This window comes from Armigeres subalbatus, chromosome 2 (assembly GCF_024139115.2).
Source record: "Armigeres subalbatus isolate Guangzhou_Male chromosome 2, GZ_Asu_2, whole genome shotgun sequence".
Lineage (NCBI taxonomy): Eukaryota > Metazoa > Arthropoda > Insecta > Diptera > Culicidae > Armigeres > Armigeres subalbatus.
Genome location: NC_085140.1, coordinates 70469457 through 70489999, shown reverse-complemented (window position 1 = coordinate 70489999; position 20543 = coordinate 70469457). Strand labels below are relative to the sequence as shown.

At 37.7% G+C, this 20543-nt stretch overlaps 3 protein-coding genes across 4 annotated transcripts in view; 2 read left to right on the top strand and 1 right to left on the bottom strand.

Annotated features, from left to right (window-relative positions):
* LOC134214512 (uncharacterized) overlaps window positions 1-17421 on the top strand; it is a 35166-nt gene extending 17745 nt beyond the window's left edge. The window contains exons 2-5 of the mRNA XM_062693870.1: window positions 16503-16718; window positions 16803-16888; window positions 16950-17097; window positions 17153-17421. Coding sequence (XP_062549854.1) covers window positions 16503-16718; window positions 16803-16888; window positions 16950-17097; window positions 17153-17250 — 548 coding nt within the window. The 3' untranslated portion in view covers window positions 17251-17421. The remainder of the gene's footprint in view (window positions 1-16502; window positions 16719-16802; window positions 16889-16949; window positions 17098-17152) is intronic.
* LOC134214513 (uncharacterized) overlaps window positions 1-19453 on the top strand; it is a 36639-nt gene extending 17186 nt beyond the window's left edge. Inside the window, exons 2-5 of one of the 2 annotated variants that reach the window (XM_062693871.1) lie at window positions 18581-18708; window positions 18774-18853; window positions 18922-19075; window positions 19150-19453. In XM_062693871.1, the coding sequence (XP_062549855.1) occupies window positions 18600-18708; window positions 18774-18853; window positions 18922-19075; window positions 19150-19259 (453 nt within the window). In that variant the 5' untranslated portion in view covers window positions 18581-18599 and the 3' untranslated portion in view covers window positions 19260-19453. Of the gene's footprint in view, window positions 1-17759; window positions 17894-17960; window positions 18038-18106; window positions 18255-18315; window positions 18495-18580; window positions 18709-18773; window positions 18854-18921; window positions 19076-19149 lie in introns of those variants that run through there. The other variant, XM_062693872.1, reaches the window with a different exon arrangement.
* On the bottom strand, window positions 8455-9552 carry LOC134214511 (uncharacterized). Its single transcript, XM_062693869.1, has 3 exons — window positions 9183-9552; window positions 9022-9098; window positions 8455-8888 (listed from the first exon to the last, which is right to left on the bottom strand). Exons 1-3 carry the CDS (start codon window positions 9292-9294, stop codon window positions 8739-8741), a joined length of 339 nt encoding a protein of 112 aa, XP_062549853.1. The 5' UTR covers window positions 9295-9552; the 3' UTR covers window positions 8455-8738.
* Window positions 19454-20543: the final 1090 nt, after the last annotated feature.

The window sequence follows — 20543 nt, the reverse complement described above, 5'->3', positions numbered from 1 at the left end:
TATAAAAACTTGAACATTATCAATGAAAATAAGCAGTTGGCCAAATTACCTCATTGCATTGGCGAAATTACCCCGACGTCCCCTATCTAGAATTTTTGTGTAAGGAATGTGTGAATGTCTGTTAGAGTAGGGAATGTGAAAAAAAAAGTGAGAAGTGAAATGTGAGAAATAATAAGTGAGGATTGAGACGTCACAATCCCCTTTTCTCACTTCTCATTTCACAGTTCTTATTTACCGCAGTTAGAAATGTTAAATGAGGAGCGAGAAGTATGAAGTGGGGAGTGAGACGTCCCTTTTCTCACTTTTTTTCTCATTTCATACTTCTCAATTATCATTACCCATTCTACACTTTTCGCATTCACTATTGTGCAGCCAAACGACATTTTTGGCTATCCAACAGCTTTTCCATGCTCACCATAATGGCGAATGCTATAAAGGTTTAGCAACCACTGTTTCTAGATCATGAAGTGAAACTTTCGTCTTAGCAAACATTGAGTTTCTCGTTACTTATGTAATCCATTGATTTTTTATTCCCAAATCAACAAGAAAAAGATTTTAATCTTACTATTTTAAATGTAAATTGATAACTTACCTACCTGATTGCTACAGCGTCGATACACCTATACCTGACGTATTGTAGAGCCCAGGGAAGTCGAAAAAATTTTCAACCCGAGAATTTCCTAGAGCAAACCGGGAATCGAACCCAGCTACCCTCAGCATGGTATTGCTTTGTAGCCACGCATCTTTCCGCACGGCTACACGGTGTAAAAAAAATGGATTATTATCAAAGTTTCATGTAACTCTGATTTTTTTTCACAGAAAGTTAGGCAAGGTCATTAGAAATGAGGCACGGGGTGTTTTAAAATATTACTGTACAACTATAAATTACGGCGACTGGCCGATTGTTTTGCTTTCCGCACAAAGCAAAACTAAACTTCGACGATCAGTCGATCCGCTTACTGGAGAAACACGACCGGACAAGAAACAAACTTTCCCTTTCTCTGTTTTCTTCTCCAATATTCGGTATAAAAAGTCAAATGACAACTAAGCAAGGGATAGATCATAGTAATTAACCCTCAAAATTGGAGATATACACATATGTAACATTTGTTTATGTATATAAAACCAATTTTTAAACGGATCAAAAATGTTGAAAAATCATTTGTTTCTGCATTTTGAGTATTTTTTGGGGATTTTTTTTTTAATTTTTGCATGAATCACAATCTGTTCCTGCAATTATCATCTATTTCCAGCCTTTATCCAATGCTCTGGTCAATCTTGCATTTTTTCATCCAACATTCGTACTAGATAGCCAGCCCTTTGTCAGTCTGCCAAACTTTGTTTTATTCATAATATTTTTCTCTAGATACACTGTCTCATAGTTTCTGTGGTACACATTATATTTTACTTGAAAACCACAAAAGCATCTCATAATTTCCATGCTCCATGTCCGATAATGGGTACCGGGTGAACTAAATTTTTATTTCGATTTTAAGGACGGCTACGCAGTCTTGAATTATTGAAACAAGGTGTATATTTATCCGACATTTCGACACGGGGATGGTGTCTTCATCAAGGTAAACTATAATTGATTGGGTACTTAGTTGTGTGTTATAAATATGTGTCAAAATGTTAACTTACAATACGGTATTTGTTCCTAGTCTATTGTTTAATCTAACATTAACTGTCTGGTATGGATTTTTCTGGTACATACTGTGAAATTTAGATAATTATAACACTGAATTTGAACTAATTACAACAGATCCAAACATATAAAAAATAAAAATTGACTTACACTTCGAAAACACACAATTTCAAGAACATTGACACTAACAGATAACGCGAATTTTCTTTCAGACACCGCCTCATTGCAAACCCCCTTTTTCGTAATGGTAGCCTTGATGCCCTATCTGAATAATCTACTCATCTCTTAAATTTTGGTTCTTTCGTTTTCCTCTCTTAATCTCTTCTATACTCTTGATATGGTGCAATACAGAGGCGTATGTTGTGTTCAAACCATCTACGTCTGTCCGCTTATTAACGGTGTGGTTTGTGTTTGTTACATGGCACATTTCCAGAAATGGAAGTGTGGATGATTTGTATCTAAATTTCACAGTATGTACCAGAAAAATCCATACCAGACAGTTAATGTTAGACTAAACAATATACTAGGAACAAATACCGTATTGTAAGTTAACATTCTGACACATATTTATAACACACAACTAGGGTAGAATACGGCATTGGCAGGGTGCGACAGTTGTTGGCACCCTCAACAATATTTGCATTTTCCAGCAAACATACACTATTTATGAACATAATTTTGATTCAATCACACAATTTCAAGTCTAAGCTTTCATTTGAATAAGTTGTTTGTGTAAAAGTAGCAAGATTTGATGAGTTAATCATCGAAACAAATTTGCACCTTCGAAATCCTTGCCATTATTGCATTGCCAAAGAAAGCAGCGCACGAATAGCAAACTGTTACTTACTTTTTTTGATCGCCTGTTTCTCCTCTTTATTGCGTTTGACACGACAAATTAAGTACGTACACTACTTTTTACACTTTATCACCACTTGATTATTACCACAAAGAGCACATTTATACAATATTTGCTCTATGTTTCACTAAATAAAATCGGGACTGTTCGTTTTCTTTGACAGCAGCACACTTCGGAATAGAGCGAGAGAATGTGTTTGTGAGCATATCAAACACACGCTAAAAAGATACCACGCGCAAGTCTATGCGATTTGATTTTAGCAAAAATACGAACAAAATATCCGGCGATGGCATTTATTTAAAAAAAGTGTTAAAATACAAATGTTTCTATTCGGATTTTTACGCAGACCATGGATTATATTAAAAGTGATAGCAACACCGTAGTGTTTCAACCCTTGTGTGGCTGACAGGACCGCTTTCCTTTTGCAACTTCAATACTTTCCAAGCTCATCAAAAAAATTATAATCATTCCCGATCCTACATAGTGCATTTCAACCATAAATTATTGCCTACTTTTAGGGTATTATCTATTATTCAACTGTGAAACGTAGTGTAAGAATGGGGTGGCTCCAGCGGTTGGATAGGACAGTGCTGTCCATTATTCAACATATGAAGACTCACGAGGTGGAATATATTGTTAAATATATTGTCATTTTTAAATGATCTTCCTATGCTGTGCTGTAGGATCTGTCAAAGTTTACACCGTCGTGTGTCTTCTTCTTATTTTTACTTGGATTCGTCTATAAGTGCAGACAGACAAATATTCATTCTTATGTGTATGGATTTGGTTTCACGTAGTTTACGTCGAGCGGTCGTGTCGTGTAGACTCTAAGGCATTACAAAAGACAAAAGATGTAAATATTGGCAGCGGACAAAAAGCATATAAGTTCACTTCTCCTAAATGGCAAACATTATTCAAATAGGTTGAAAATCGTAAAAGTAATGAAAATGTCAATATCTGAGTACACGGGTACCCTATCTGCCATTCACGTCTGATTTTTATTGGCTTCATAAGGGTAAAATTTATTTTACAATGTGTTTCAATGCTTTTGCCTATCTGTCTACATGACATAAAATTGATGCCAAGACTAAAAATTCATGTTTTGTGTTAAGCCAGTTTTGATAAACAATAAAGTGTTTTTTTCCAAAATTGAGTGAAGCGAGATGAGCGTGCGGCCAATTAATATGAATGAATTTTACTACTGGAGGATATAAACAACCAGCATTTGGCACCAATACATTACCAGTTTTTCACTTCCATGTCTAGTTGCTAAAGGGAGCAAATTCATTGCTGATAATAGAAATTGCTATGCCAATAGAAGAAACGTTGACCTGTTACTTTATAATAAATTTACTGAGTTTGTGGTAAAAGCTGTTATATTTAGTGAACACCAATCATCAAAGAAAGAGCATACAAATGTATACCAGTTAAGCTGTACCTGTGTTTTAGTGTAATTATTATTTATTTTTATCATTCAATTTGGCGAATGCCTTAGACTGCCAAGAATAGGTATTTTCCCCTAAGTACCCAATCAATTATAGTTTCCCCTGATGAAGACACCATCCCCGTGTCGAAATGTCGGTGAATATACATCTTGTTTCAATAATTCAAGACTGCGTAGCCGTCCTTAAAATCGAAAAAAAATATACAGTCGATTTCTCAATAGTACTAAAGTTTTATATAGAGCGAATGTCTTTTATGTATGTATGTTACGGAAATGCTGCTGCTACACGGTCTCATATTTGATTCGTTCCATATCTGCGGGGGTTATCCATGCTTCTATGGGCAGTAAACTGGTTACTTTCGTCTGAGAAGGCCATTTTCGCAGCAGCATTACGTCTTCAACTTTACTGGAAACATCCCAAATAATAATTATGACTTTATAATGTTCTTCAAGATAGCGATTTACTCTTTAGGTGTGGAATAATACCATTATAAGTACAACGGGACCATTGTCCCGCTTCACAAGCAATCCAAGGTTAACAATTTCCTCAGCACCTCCAATCTTATCTCCTACATATTCTCTCATTCTATTTCTATCCTTAACACTACACTATCTACTTCGTATTGGCAGAGTGAATGGTTTGTTCTTACCGTTTCCTATGACGCATTTCTACTAGGGGAAAAGTGGGTAAAACCGACACCTTAAGCAACTTTACAGTTCCCCAATCTATGAAGCAATTTTCCGGTCTAGAAATTTCATACAAGCATACTTTGGCTCTTCATCCATCAGTCCATGAGGTCTCATGACAATATTTTTTGAAAGAATTTGATTTACGATGGAAACGCGAACAGTCTATCTTCCAGCCCAAACTGCTGGGGTGCGGGTAAGATCGACACCACATGAGGGTAAAACCGACACATCAAGTCGTTATGGAATTAAACATCATAACAATTCTAAATGATGTTACATCATAATCGAAAATGTTTAACAACATTCATTTTGATATTTGTGTATGAAATTCATGTTTAGGGGTCACTCATAAACGATGGTTGAACAAGATTTTATATATTTAAAATCATCACCACATATAATATTTTATTTAGTTTCTTTAGTGGGTCGGGTGAAAAATATATAGAGTATGAGAATGTTGATAATAAATTTACTAACTTACTATAAATATTGACCTACATTTAAATTTCACTTATTTTGAAAAAAAAAAATTTAATGGCGATTTAAAATAAATGCGACAAATATGACAAGAAATGAAAATGACTAGTTCCGTAGGTGACAATAGCAACTTGTTTACAGGGGTGAAAATGGATCACAAAGAACAACACTAGATAATGGATAGAATATATCTAAGAGCAAAATAAGCCTAAAAATACGGTTCTTTTTTGAGCGCTATTGTTATCCGACCTGCAGGTTTTCCTTGATGACTCAATATTACCCCCTAGACTTATTGTCACGTCCAATGATGATATGGTATGTAATCAGTCTATGATTAAGTTATATTCCCCGGCGCCTCGTTTTCCAATACTTGAATTATGCGATTCGACTCATCAATCGCATAACATAAAACAGAGGTATTTCGTGATTCGATGGCAGGTGTCGAATTTACCCCAACTGATAACATAATAATGATGAGATACATGTGGATGTTTGAGGTTATGGCTTTCAGTCTTCTTATGCTCAAAAACGGGTTTTACCTTTTTATCCGACGTTTCGGTTACATATATTGTACCTTTATCAAGGTACAATATATGTAACCGAAACGTCGGATAAAAACGTAAAACCCGTTTTTGAGCATAAGAAGACTGAAAGCCATAACCTCAAATATCACCATCATAGTCGATCTCTCCTAGAAAAAACTACATGTGGATGTTTATAATTAGAAAAGTAAACAATTTTTCCACAACAAACAAAAAATGATGTTTAATTATTGATCAGAGGTGGATTAAATACTGAAAATCAACAAATTATTGTCGAAAAAGCTTATACACCAATGCCAAAATTTTACATAACTCATCTCTTCAATGGTGATCAATGCTAATTGTCTGTTTATTATGACTCTTACACGTCTCCGCCAGTTACAAAATGACTAGAAATACAAGAAATCAACCGTTTATTCAAAGTGTGTTGAAATTCTGTCCGATAATCCCTTGAAATCGGAGATTTGAAGTGGTGTCGGTTTTACCCGCCGTGTCGGTTTTACCCACAATTCCCCTACGAATAAAGGTTACCTTCGGCTTACGTAATCAGTTCTAGGACCAATTTTGCCATTCGAATTTAACGAGTGGAAGGTGTTACGTGCAATATTCAGTGAGAGGCCAGAAAAAAACGTGTGGCGCACGAGTTACGAGCTGTATCATATGTTCAAAAAAATGTTATAGATTTTATAAAATACGGCGCACTTCAGTGATCAGGTCATCTAGCGCAAATGTTGGAAGATAGAATTGTAGATATTTTATTTAACAGAGAACAGGATAGATGCCGGAGAATGATGATAATTGCTAAAAAAATAATGTAATGCACGCAAAAAAATAACAAAAAAAAACACTTAAAAACGCTTGAATAACATTAAAACAAAATTTTTTACTATTTCAGTTCCGTTCAAATATTGGTTCGTTATACAGAAAAACTACAATTGTGTATATTTCTAAATTTGAGGGTTAATTACTATTGCTGAGTTGTCAATTGACTTTTTATACTGAATAATGGAGAAGAAAACAATAAAAAATCAGTTTTCCTAAGAAATCGCCGATGAAATATTTTATAACACCCCGTGCCTCATTTCTAATGACCTGGTCAAAAATTTTGTGAAAAAAAAATTAGAGATACATGAAAATTCAATAATAATCTATTTTTTTACACCGTGCGGCTAAGTCTGTTGAAAAAGAAAAATCAGAATATTTTTTAATAAATAAATAAAATTGAAGATGAAGAAGTCTTGCGGAACTATCCTTGTTGATGTGAAAATAAACGAATCAGTCGATATCCTTGGTAACAGGAACAATCAACGTTTGCTTAGATTGGAATTTTTGATCAGTGCCTGAAAACATTGTTCTTGTCAAACTTTTCATAGCATTCGTCATTATGGTGAGCTTGGAAAGCTGAATATGACCCATTAAGCAAGCGACATTTCGGGTCGCACGATTCGTTCATTTAAATGACATTTTCGGTCAACTGGCCCCTTCTAAACGACAATTTCGGATAAATGGTATATGATATTTTCGGCCCAATAACCGTTTCAAATAAACGTTCAATTCGGTCAAATGGAATTCGGCTGAATCAATTTTGACATAACTAGGAGGCCAAGTGGCATTCGGCCAAACTATCTGTAGGGTTTGAGTAAGCTAGAATTGTGATTATACATTAACATCTCAGCAAAACACACTATCCTTTCCCCTTTTCTAGGAACTTTGTTTCAAATAGGCGTAACTGTATTCGACCTTAAAATTTGAAACGACTTATACTCTCTCCTTTCAGCATATAGTAACTACCAGATATATCGTAATGTATTCTTTCTGCTGGGTACATTAGTTGACCAAAATCATTTTATTTAAGAGCACAACCCAACAGTTTTTCAGTCGGAGAAGCAGTCGAATGGGTTGTATAACAGTAGTTTGTGTGATTAGTTGCAAAAAGATTATTTTTTATGCACGAGTTGTACGTTTAATTTATCCTACGAGGCCTGCAGAGTCGTCTGCTGTCACAGATTATTCAGATATGTGTCTTAACTTTAATCTACCTTTCATACATGTTTTAGACAAAAAAGAAAGACGAAGTTTAGATATTCACCATTTCTACTAAAGTTCCGCATTTCTCGAAAGTATGCTTAGAACATGCTTGCTGCTGGCGATAAATGCGTTCTTCAGCCAATCAGTGAAGGATATTTTCACTGTGGTATCTTCCATTCGCCGTGTATAAAACTCTCAGTATAAAAACATCACGTCGTCCAACTCTCACCCACTTTCGACAAGATCATGCTCAGATGCAATATTGCGCAATGCGTTCAATCTGCACGGGTCCGCGACGTTAGCCATAATGGACAGTAGGCATAATTCTGCCTTCTTTATTTCATAGGCTGCTCCCAAGTCCCAAAGGCCTTTCATGCCTAACGTCCATTCATATCTGTTATGCCTAACATAAATATGCCTAAAGCGGATCTCCAGTAGCCTTGTGAGCGAAGACGTAGGATTGCCAATCCGGAGATGGCGAGTACGATTCTCGATCCGGTCTAGGATGTACTCGGGTGGGAAACATTCTCAACTCCCTGGGCATAGTGTATCCATTGTACTTGCCACACAAGATACATACTCATGTAATGGCGGGCATAGAAAATCTTTCAATTAATTACTGAGGAAAAGCTAATAGAATACTAAGTTGAAAAGCAGGTCAAGTTCCAGCTGGAATGTAGAGCAATCGAGGAAGAAGAAGGAGAAGAAATATGCCTAAAGCCGCGGTAATCACAAAATATTCCTAAAACTATACTATTGGCTTTCTTTCTTCAAAATGAGTATATTGGTTTAGGTTGAGTCAATAAAGTCAAATGCATGCAAACTTTATAATAAATTCGGTTGAATCACATAGTGGGATGCTTCACAAAGGTATCTACACACGCACGATTTGGTTAACTTCCGTATTCTAACTGGGTATAATGGATAGAGACATGAATCACAGTTTCTAGACTCTGTTTATAGCGTCACTAATTGAAACTGCAGTCACGCGTTGACTATCGTCTCGATCAGAACAACCGCGGATAATGACACCGCACTTAAAAATCCTGCCCGTGCTCACAGTTCCGGCTTCACCCGCTCGTCGTAGTGCTCCACATCCACCTTGACCACGTACAGCAGAAACAGCGCCAGACAGATGAGGAAACAGATGGCGCCCAGTTGCACCCAGCTGAATATTTTAACGGCTTTCACCAGCTCCGGTCGTTTCTGGGTGGCACGGGATACGAGAAACAGAAACGGGTAACAATCGGAAAAATCGATTTCAATTAGGTCCAGAACGAAAGCTCCGGCTAAATAAATACACGCGACGACGAGCAACCAGTTGCACGCTGCTACTTACCGCCACGATTCCAATTATCAACGCCACCACGGAAATCAAATTAGCCATACATGTGCCGATAATGATGACATTGGTACCTGGGTGCAGAAAATATTCGAAACCGGGTCACAAATTAGAACAAAGTGCAACAAAGCAGCGTAAAACAGGGGGAAAACACTCACTCGTGGGTAGATTCGCGATTGGGAAGATTTTGGCGGCGATTGTCACAAAGGTTCCGAACAGGCAGATGGCAAAGCTGTACAGAAATATCCGATGAAGTCGGCTGGAAGGCATCGTTTGATTGGTTTTCGGACCGTTTTAAATTTTTGTAAACACTATAGAAGGATTCTGCTACCGAGAGTCAGCTCATTCGCTGTCACGCACGGATTTCACAGTTTGTAGTTTTCATGTTGGCAGCAATGGATGTCAAATGTCTGAACACGATACTTGTGTGAAGAAAAACTGGGAAAACGGTTTTGTGTTTTCCACCGGGATGTGTTCGTTTGTAAACAAGAATTCACTTGTAGTTAGATCGTGTTCATTTGATATCATGGGCATGCGCAATAAAAACTTATTTTATGTATCCAATTCACTCGAGTGTTTATTTTTGTCTTGTCTACAGTTTGTTTTGTTTCCATTTGTAGCTTCCACTTATAGAAAAGGAAATAACAATTTGCCTAAAAAATTCCATAGATGTATTAAGCTTGCTGAAATAAATTGCATTATGAAATCGTTTTGAAGCCATGTTGATCCAATCAGGAGGAATTGGTTTCCAATACGCCAGTAAACAATGGCTGAAATTGCTTTTTAGCGTGTTTACTTAATAGTACTTTTATTTTGCAATTTAGACTAATGGTATCCTCTAGACATTTTATCAGTAAGTTAATGTAAGTTAATATCATCCTAAAAGAGAGATGGAAAAAATATGTTTTTTACTTTGCAACATATAAGGTTTGTGTCTTTAGAAAAGTTGTAGCAAAACTTCTCCTGTAAAGTTTTTTCGAAGACGCCAACGCAATTTAATTATTTTTGCAGTTTAATTACTTTTTATTTTACCAACAAGAATTTCAACATGTTCATCATAATAAGCAATAAGCATATGCAATCATACAATAAGTATATATGTATGTAAATGCATATGGAGACGCATGGTGCATTGTTCCATCAACTACTTTTGACTTGACTTTTTGTGCAAAAATTAAAGGTTTATAAATTCTGCATAACTTTTTCTTCTGCTTCTATGGCTCTACATTCCCACTGGATCTTAGCCTGGTTTTCAACTTAGTATTTCGTTAGCTTTTCCTCTGTTATTAATTGAGAGTTCAGTGCGTGATCTCTCTTGTTCCGGACAGCAGAACGATCGCGCGATCGGCCGAATTATTGTGTTCTGCATTGCGCGGCCGGTAATAAAATTAATCAGTTCAGTGCGTGATCTCTCTTGTTTCGAAGCGGGCTTGGTAGTCATATGGCTACTGCTTCTGCCTCATACGCAGGAGGTCGTGGGTTCAATCCCAGGTCCGTTCCATTCTCCTACTTTGTATCTTTCTCTTTATTTCTCATGTTCTAGCAATCGCTAGAACTGGAAATGGACTTCCATACCGTTTCCATTATTATTCCTATACCTTCAACTTGTAATCTGATAGAATTGGAAATGAACTATAGAGCTCGTTTCCTACATCCAATTAGAAATTCCATCAGTTACCTTCTCCTATCTATCACAATGGCAGCTCGTTAACCAAGACGGACCTCTGCCTCTCCAACCTAACCCAGAAATTCCAACAAATTCCGCATGAACTCGTGGCAAGTGCAGAGGTATATTCGGCTTGCAGTGGGCGAGTGATTGCATCATCATTTCCTCCCCCTTCCCTATATTGACTTGCATTTTGACGTGGCAGGCGCCAGTATGACCTAACAAATGAGATCACCAGTACTTGTACATTGAAGATGTGTGCTAGTCCCAAGCAAACATCTGTTGGTTCCCTGTGCAAGAACAGCTGATCTGGTCATAGTGGAATAGCAACTACGAGCAGTCAATCAAGCTCAAGCTCAAGCTCAAGCTCTCTTCATTCCCTTTTCGAATCGATATTCAGCGCTTAGCTGTTATAGTTGAGTCATGTGGAGTGGTGTGCAAAGCTACCCGAACAGGAGCGACAACCTCGATAACAGAAATTGGTATGATTTAGCTTTGCATAAGAGGTAAAATACCAAAAAATAATACCAAACACTTATATGCAGAATACTTGAGGCATACTATGTTTAGGTATTTCAATACCAAACGAATAATAATTGGTTATGCATTTGGCATTGAAATATAATTTAATAACAGAGTACGTTATAGCTCAAGTATTGTGCCTATTAATTTTTGGTATTATTCCTTTGGTATTTTACCTCTTATGCACGGCTAGATCATAACAGAGTATGGTATCAATAACAGAATAAAGTATTATTTAGCCAACTTCTCCTGCTCGGGTATCGGGCAGGATGATGAGTTGTCGTCGCACTAAGGAGTATTTCAGCCCAAATCCTGGCGAAAAGTCTGGCGAAAAATATTATTTTTCATTTTTGTACTCTCAAATAGTAATACTAATTTGTCAAGGGATTTTTCGATCAATATTGGTTACTTGTTAGCAATGCTGACTGCCAAATCTTCACCATAATTTACATGCTAGTTTTATTGCAATTGTCCATTAAAAAATGTTTCTGTTTCATAGTGTTTTCAGGATTCTTATTGATTTTTAAGATGAAAACCAATAAAGGTGTCAATAATGAGGATATGTAAAACGTTTTCAAGCATGATTCGATCTGAAATTGTTTTCAGGTGATCCATAATGATGATAATAATTGCTAGCTTTTCTCTACCTTTTTTACAATAATATTTTTTACAAAATTAAACTTTTGATTAGGTTCGAAACCCGATCAAGCAACAATATTGTCAGCGTTGGAAAGATTTGAGTTTCCTCAATAAGCTCAACGAAAAACATTTCACGCATCCTCACGCAATCGTTAGTTGTTTTTATTTCAAAATAGTGAAGTTTGCTAAAAAAAGCTAGACGAAAAAATTGAATATTTATGATTTCGAGCGACAAAGCTTACTTAAATGGTTAGCTTCCAAAGAAGATTTGGACTTTGATGAACACACCGATCCATAACAAGCATACGCATTTTTCGTATGTAAAAGGTTGTTAAGGAATAAAGCGGTTGGAGTGCAACGAATTTATCTGATCTGCTCCATTGATTGCAATACCAGTACATTATCCAGGGACTTTAACATTATCTGACGACAAATTTATATAGTCGAAGTGAACAAACGAAGCACATCTTATAGGAAAACTAATTAAGTAATAATTAAAGAATTAAGGCTAACATAAAAATCATATTCGTTGGCAGAGTCAGAGAAGGACACCACTCGTCGCAAGCACGCTGTAGCTCTCAAAGGCAGCGTTCTTACGCCAAGTGGTGCTCTACTTAATAACAATAACTGACGCCGCCAGATTTAATACAATGAACAGCGGGATTGTTCACAAACGGAGGAAGATCATGCATCCGTACAGTCGTTAATTTGGAATCCACGTAAACGTGGGCTGCAAATTTTTGTCATTGCACCAGTGTTTTAAATTGTGTTCGTTGTCGTATCGACAAATGACATCAAAGCTGAGCATTTCCATGAATACACATTTTCGGATGTTGTGAAACTGGATTTGTTTCACATCCGATAGCTACAACTTCAGGTCATTTTCTAGAAACTTATGCACATTAAAATCGACCACTACAGTGTTCGGACGAGAAGGATTCATTGCTGTCAACGCGACAACTTGCGAGAAACGAACGAAGATAAAAGCGAGCGAAAAAACACGTCCAACGAATAGAAGCTCTGGCTGTCAACTGACTAGTGAAAGCATGTTTGTATCAAGTTTTGATCAAAAATAATGTGTTCAGGGTTGACAGGGTGAGCAAGGTTGACATTAGTCATTCTCGTCGTATGAAGAAAGCATAGTCTTGTCATACCATTGCTCGACGCAACACCTATTCGGTTTCTTCGCGCCACATTCCTACCACGAAGATAATCGTGCAATCAAAAGTTGCAACGATTTCCTTCGTCACCCAGCCGACCCAGCCCACTTCCAGGGCTGTTACAACAGTCGCGATTTTCGCGTTTTTCGCGAATTTCGCGGATTTACCCCTCCATTCGCGAAAATCGCGGTTCCGTCAAATATTGTCGTGAAAATCGTGGATTAATAATTACACTCTCGCGAAAATCGCGGTTTCCCTCAATTGAATTTTAGGATTAATTCAACATGTCATCTATTTGGGCGTTTGCAAAATACGCAACCCGTCGAGATCCAAACACATAGTATTTGAATAATCTTTCAATAGTCGTATGGATGTTGGTTTAAGTGGACATATAGAAAGTCTCCCTCCCCCTGATCACCAAGTCGTTATTACCACAAAATTCTGCGAACAGCTTTCCGTTTTCGCTCATTTCTCCGAGACCATGGCGTCCCATAATGCGCTCACGGTTCGAGTTGTCGGATCCGATCTTCGTATTGAAGTCACCCAGACAGATCTTGATATCACCCTTCGCAATTCTATGTACGACGGCATTGAGTTGACTGTAGAAGTTTTCTTTGTCTTGTAGATCGGCAGCATCGGTTGGCGCATAACTATAAAGTAAGGTTTCGAACTCGTGTTCTAAATCTGGCAACGATTATCCGTTCACTTATAGGTTCCCACTTCATAAGCGCAGAGTGTGTCTGAGCGCTTAGTAGGAAGCCAACTCCGCGATGCCGGGGAGCGTGTTCACCTCGTAAACCAGAGTATAGCAGAGCTTGTCCCGACGGCGTTCTGTGTTCTCCAAAGTTTAGCCAACGGACTTCGCTCAGTCAAGCTCCATGCGTCGTGCCTCATTGGCAAGTTGAGCCAATTTACCCTGCTGGTCTAGGGTTAAAACGTTCCATGCTCCTATTCGTGTCCGTTGTTTCGCGCTAAGAGTCGTCGCCGTAAAATCAGTCCGTATTCTTTCATTATCGGATTCTCGAACAAATTGATGTTTCGGGAACAGTAGGTTGTTGGCCCAAGGTTCCATATCCACTGGGACGGGGCTGCCATCTATACCTCCGCCAGCTATACCTCCGGGGAATACTATTTCATACTCAGCCGCTGGATGCCAGAACAGACGCTGTTGGAGCCGCACCTCCTTGGTGAACAGACGCTCCATCAGTCGAGTCAAATGTGTTTAAAGCCCCACCCAACACAAGGACTAGTAGGCTAGTGCGCTTTGAGCGGCACACGTTTGCTTTGATAGAAAGGACAAAAGGTCGACGGGACAAAAGATCGAAGCGACAAAAGGTCGAATGGAGAAAAGGTTGGAAGCCCAAAATTTAGAAATACACTGGATTTTGTTTTTACACGATTTACATTTTCTTAATTTTCCACTCATCCTAAATGTTTAACGTATATAAATTATCATGTGATTTTTCTTTGATTTATTCTGGATTTTTTTTAAACATGTTGCGAAAAGTTTGGTGGCAAATTGAAGTCAAAAGATCGAAAATACGAGCGAAAAAAAATCGCGTAAAAACAAAATCCTGTGTACATAATTCTGTACACATGAAAAAGACACACATGAATTGTACACATGAAGCTGAACAATTAGTACTTGTTAGATCTTGCCCTTGTAACACGTGTCGCTTCGAGTGCATGTTCAAGTGAAACAAGTTGGTTTTGGTATCAGTGTCGTATAATGAAGTATTTCGCAGCTAACAGACGCGACTTTCTATGCATTCCTATACATTAGAAATATAATCATTTATAATCATAATTGTGCATATGCATATTGCATATTGGTGGTAAAGTTTTGTGTACACCCGATTGTGTTTTTACACGGATTTTTTTTTACACGGCGGTGTAAAAAAAAATCCCGTACAAAATTTTTGCAAAGTTGCTCCATTTTGCATGATTCGTCGAGAAATCATAAAACTTTTTTTACACGGATTTTCAAATTTTGAACTGAAAACATTTTTTACACGGAACGCATCCCCCGTGTAAAAAAAGAATCGGGTGTGGGATCAAGTCAAGATTGGGCCATCGTTCTCACGAAGGTTGTAGGTTGGCTATCTAAATCGCTCAAAAAGGTATCTTATACAACCGATTATTGTTTTACACAGGGGATGCGTTCCGTGTAAAAAAAGTTTTCAGTTCAAAATTCGAAAATCCCTATAAAAAAAGTTTTATGATTTCTCGACGAATCGTGTAAAATGGAGCAACTTTTCAAAAATTTTGTGTGGGATTTGTTTTACACGGCCGTGTAAAAACAGATTAGGGTGTATTACAATTTCCTAGTGCCCAGATACTTATATTCCATTATAAAGACATTCTAAGTTGTTGAAAACATGGCCCAACCTCACCCCTATTTGGCCAATTGTCACCCTCGGTAACGGTACCCAAATCATAGTTTTGCTTTGCATTGTTCTTAAGTCTATTTCAATTTAATTTTAACCAATTTTGTAATTTCGACATTGTGTCCCTTCGACCTTTTGTCCCTTCGACCTTTTATCCACTCGACCTTTTGTCCTTAGCCCTTTTGTCTTTCGACCTTTTGTCATAAATTTAGTTTCATAAATATTTATTGATTGTTGGTAAACACTGTTAACTAGATTTGAGTTGCAAAGCACTTCTAAAAAAAGCGCCATCGTAGTGAGCGTTGCTAGTTGTTTAGACTACAAAATCTGTCATCAAATTATTTTCTTTATTCAAAGAGATTCAAAACAACAACATTCGGATACAGTAATCTGGGTCTGGAAAATGCAAATCACGATCTTGAAAATTAGTTTCAAAAGTGGACAGCTTGATCATTACTCCCAGATCATTACCAACCACACAAGGTACACATCTTACGTATAATATGATGAAAGCGTGTGGGACGTTTTAAATGGAATGGATTTCACAATACAAGTTGTAAAAATGATCTCCTATGGACGGGATAGCTTGTTCTATCATTCTCAGTTGTTTTTTTTTTTGAAGAATTTGTCTTACTTTAATTTGACCATCTTGTAGCCAAATTTAGAATAATATTATCTCATAAAACCCTGTCAATATGAAACAAATACCAAAGCCGCTTTTTACATAGATTTACATAGATATGGTGAATGCTACAATAGATCTTATAACTGGGCGCAGTAGCACACCCGAACAGGTAAGAAAAAATGAATCATATCCACGGATCAGGAGACACATTCCCTTGATAATAGTCTAGTTGATGTATTAATGAGACATTTCATGTTTTTCTACAACGACACTTCTATGAACACTCTAAGACCGGAATTTCAAGGAATACAAATAAGTTGCCATTTCTTAGTACCGCTCTAAATAATGGATTCATTATTACTGCTTCATTGAACATCGATCATTTATTGAAAGCATTGCTAGGTTTTCTGAAAGCTTCCCCGCTACTTAACACGATCGACCACTGATCTGCATTCCCTCTCTGTTGAACGGTGCTGCAGGTTTTCCGAACAGCCCACCGGGCGGCACCATGTTCCGCCACCACATGACCCAGTACGGGTCCTGTGCCAGCGAGGTCCACAAAACTCTTTGCTACTTTTTCGCTGCCCTGAACATCTTCCTGGCGTTGGATATGCTCGCCGACTTCAGCGCGGTCTGGTTCGATGCGTTGGATGATTCCGGCGACCGATACAACGACGCCATATCCGTTCAATCCTGTAAGTGTTGCAGTTTGACGCGTGTGCTTGTGCTTTATTGAAGTTGTGAAGTGGAAAGAAAAAAAATGGTTTTCATGTTTACAGACAAAATGCTCATGTGCCTTGTGATCGCCGGACCGGCGATCGCCAACATTTGCCTAGCTGTCATGTTGATCGTCGGTGTGTACAAGGTAATGCTTCTTTTAGGGACATTCGTGAAATTTGTTGGTAATCTGTGGCTTTTTTGTTTAGCGCCGCCCCACCTACATTCGGGTGTTCAGAATGTTCATCATGGCACAGGTGATCGTAATCTGTTTCCTGGCCTTGTTCTCCTATACGATCGTGCTGGAGCACAGGGGAAGCCATACAATAATGTTATTTGTTTTGGTTATTTCCATTGGTAAAAATTAATTCTTGTTGAAGTGGCCCATAATTGAATGCTTGATAAATTTCAGCTTTATTTGGAGCGGAAGCATGGATTGCTGGAGACTATCACAAATTGCTATTGGATGAAATGCAATTGGAAGACTCAGATAGTGTTGGAATTGCTTGAATCTACGTATTTCCATGTGAAATGACAACTGAACCAAATGTGCCTAACGATAGTTAGTCCAATGTGACTAATAATATTAAATTCGGAGTGAAAACACTAAACCAATGTACCTATATTGCCATGTTCAGTATACTTATCGAAGATTGTAAAATATAGCTAGACCTCCTGAAATTAATTGATTTTGCATACATGAATTTGTTGAATTCTCACTGAGATTTCTCTGATTTTCTAGAGCTTTTTCGCGGAAATCCTATTTTGGTTCGTAATGATTTCAACGAGAGAACGTTGAAGAATTTTCATTAAATTTAACTTGGTTGCTTTTTTCAAATAGCCTCTCAATGTAAACTGTGTCTTTTATAACATGTTTCCAACCTGCAAAAAGTAAATGTCACCTGTTGTCAACACGTCTACACTGCTCATTCCGAAGAAAATAAGACAAGAATTTAAAAACAAAATTGCATTAGCAACACAAAAATCTAAAACATATTCTCAACGATGGTTTCTTGCAGATCTGACCAAGAGTACCTGTTCATCATGTTATCCTACAAATTGTACAAAATCTTGTGCTACCTGACCGCCGTACTGAACATATTACTGGTCATACAAATCGTTGTTAACGTTATCAGCCCAATACCATCGAATGGTAGGTGTGAAGTTGGCCCTTTTGTCGCTATTGATGCTTCCTACTTACCAAAATGATTCCCTTCTAGCAATAGCTGATATTCTTCTTCCACCATGCATGGGAAACCTCTGCCTGGCAGTCATATTAATCATAGGTGTTTCGAAGGTGAGCACGGCTACTTGGTGTGGTTGAAGTTACCCCTTTTTACGTGTGATTTCTGTTATTCTGTTGCAGCGAATGCCGTCGTTCATCAAACTGTTTCGGATATTCATGTTCGTTCAGATGGCATTCCTATTGCTGATCGTTATCTACTTCTTCCGCTTGGTTGTCCACGGTCGTGAAGAACTACGCGTACCTGCAAACGCCTCGCTCATGTTGATTGGTTTGAGAGTTTAAAACATCTTAGCATAAACAATTCTATTACAGCCGGTTTCTTATTCCAGCTCTTTTTGGCGTAGAGGCACTGATAGCTTCCGGAGGTCTGCAGGCAGTGCTGAGTGAGCCTCCACCCTTCGAGGAAGGAGCAGTCATATTTCAACGTTTAGCATAGAAGTGCCATAGATGATAATATTTTTTACATTAATTCACCTTATTTATACAGATTTTGCCCCTAACTATGAAAGCTTGTTTTATTTGTTTTGAGAAACATTCATGCCTTCATCTGAATTTCGTATCATTCATACCATGCAGCATTTTTCTCTTCAACAGATGACCCTAACGTGACACAATGTTCTCCAATAAGAACTACAAAATTCTAACCTACATATTCGGTTGCATTCACATCTTCTTGGTGCTGGTTGTACTCAGCCAGGGTGCGGTTCCAATCGTAACAGACTGTGAGTAAAGTTAGCCCATCGTTATCCACTATGCTCTCATAAATCATCCGACATTTTTCCTACAGGGATAGCTGCGATAGCAATAATCACGCCATGTGCCTTAAACATAATTTTCACACTATTTTGGATGATTGGAATAGGATTGGTAAGATTATGATGAAAGCATATTCGCCTATTTAATCAGGTAACGTTGAAACTTTAATATTTTCACAGAAACGACCGTCCATGATCAATCTGTTCAAAAGCTTCACTTACTCTCAAATGGTGCTAATAGCAGCTCTCACAATAGGCTTCATTGTGCTGTGTTTTATGAATGGAGGCCAATTTCACCTATACATAATGATCTTCATAGTCCTATCACTTTTCGGTACTTTAGTTATTCCTTAGCGTAAAAAAATCGGTCAGGTAACATTTTTTGTATTCTCTTGACTATTTATTTAGTGCTCTCGGTGATCGAGCTCTTTGTGGCCATCGGTGGACAGCGCGCCATAATGGAAGAACTGGTAGGTTCCCGGATGAGAGCCGTCGAAATGACTGAGTGGAACAGCTAAAGTTAGCCCTTTTGAACATGGACTCGCATGCGCACAATACTACAACGAAATGAGATTAAGTTAGTTTTTATGTCCCAATAGATGCATGAACAAATGAAACAGAAAGCTTTAATCATGTGTGTATGAATGCTTACCACGTGCTAACTTATGCCTTCGATGTAATACAAAATACTAAATTGTGATACAAGTACAAACGTAAGATTTTATCATCATTCAAAAATATCACATCCAGGAGTGAAACTTGTAACATTCGAACATTTTGCGTTATGCCTTCTTCACAAAATTAATCAGTAATGGCGGATGATTTACTTCCTAAATTTTGCATAAAGTTTGAATGCGAAAGAGTAAATTCCCATTAAAGCAAATGTCATTACCCGGCAGCGTGTTTTCTCAATAAACAGACGACTGTGAATGTACGTACAAGACAAGGTAAGTACAGGTAATATGGTTTACAGTTCAGTTAGTTACATATGTACTTTAGATTTCTCACCAGAAATTATGGATTTGGATATGATTTCTAAAGTATTGAATTTTGATTACGGTTTGGTAGAGATTTTACAAGTAAAGAGAAGCGTATTGATTCACACTCGAGAGCCTTCACACGTGCGTGTGATTGAAGCTGAGAGAAACATGATCGATAAAGAGTGAGAATATTTTCGGTTGCGTGTGTTTTGCTGTTGTGTATAAAAATTTCTATGTTTAGGTGCTCACAAACAACAACATATGTACATGGAAGATTTAGAAAGAACATAGTCTAAATGCATGCATTTAGGTAAACAGTAAATTGCAATTTTCCTGTATTCTTTACACTTGTGGGCTTGTGTGATGAAGTATGGGTATGACGCACGTTCTTTCATACAAGGATAAAGTGTATTTCTGAGCAACACACTCGGATAACAGATCGAGAAAGTGAAGTTTTCACACCTTCTCTTGAATACTCCTCAGAGCGAATCAACCCTGATTTTGAATATGAACTTTGTTTTGAAAATGCCGTTTGGCTTAAATGGCCATTTGTCGGAAAATAATATTTAGCCAAACGGGTCATATAGCAGAAAATGTCGTTTGACCGAACGGATCAATAAGCATTGATAATAAGGTGAGGAAGAAGCCCAAATGCAAGTGTATTAGTGGATGATGAAAAAAGTAAACAGCATGTATTTGCACGGCATCTTCTGGGAGCTCGTTCGAATGTAGTAGTGAAAGCTTTAAGGCATACACGAAAGACACGCACACAAAATATGGATTTCAATACCTTAGTATCTATTTTCATTGCGAACGGATCAT

Excerpts from the sequence above, each read along its gene's own strand:
- LOC134214511 (XM_062693869.1), bottom strand. The coding sequence starts at position 9,294 with ATGCCTTCCAGCCGACTTCATCGGATATTTCTGTACAGCTTTGCCATC. Across the intron at positions 9,099-9,182 it reads AATCGCGAATCTACCCACGA|GTACCAATGTCATCATTATC; the intron begins GTGAGTGTTTTC and ends TTCTGCACCCAG. Across the intron at positions 8,889-9,021 it reads TGATAATTGGAATCGTGGCG|AAACGACCGGAGCTGGTGAA; the intron begins GTAAGTAGCAGC and ends CGTGCCACCCAG.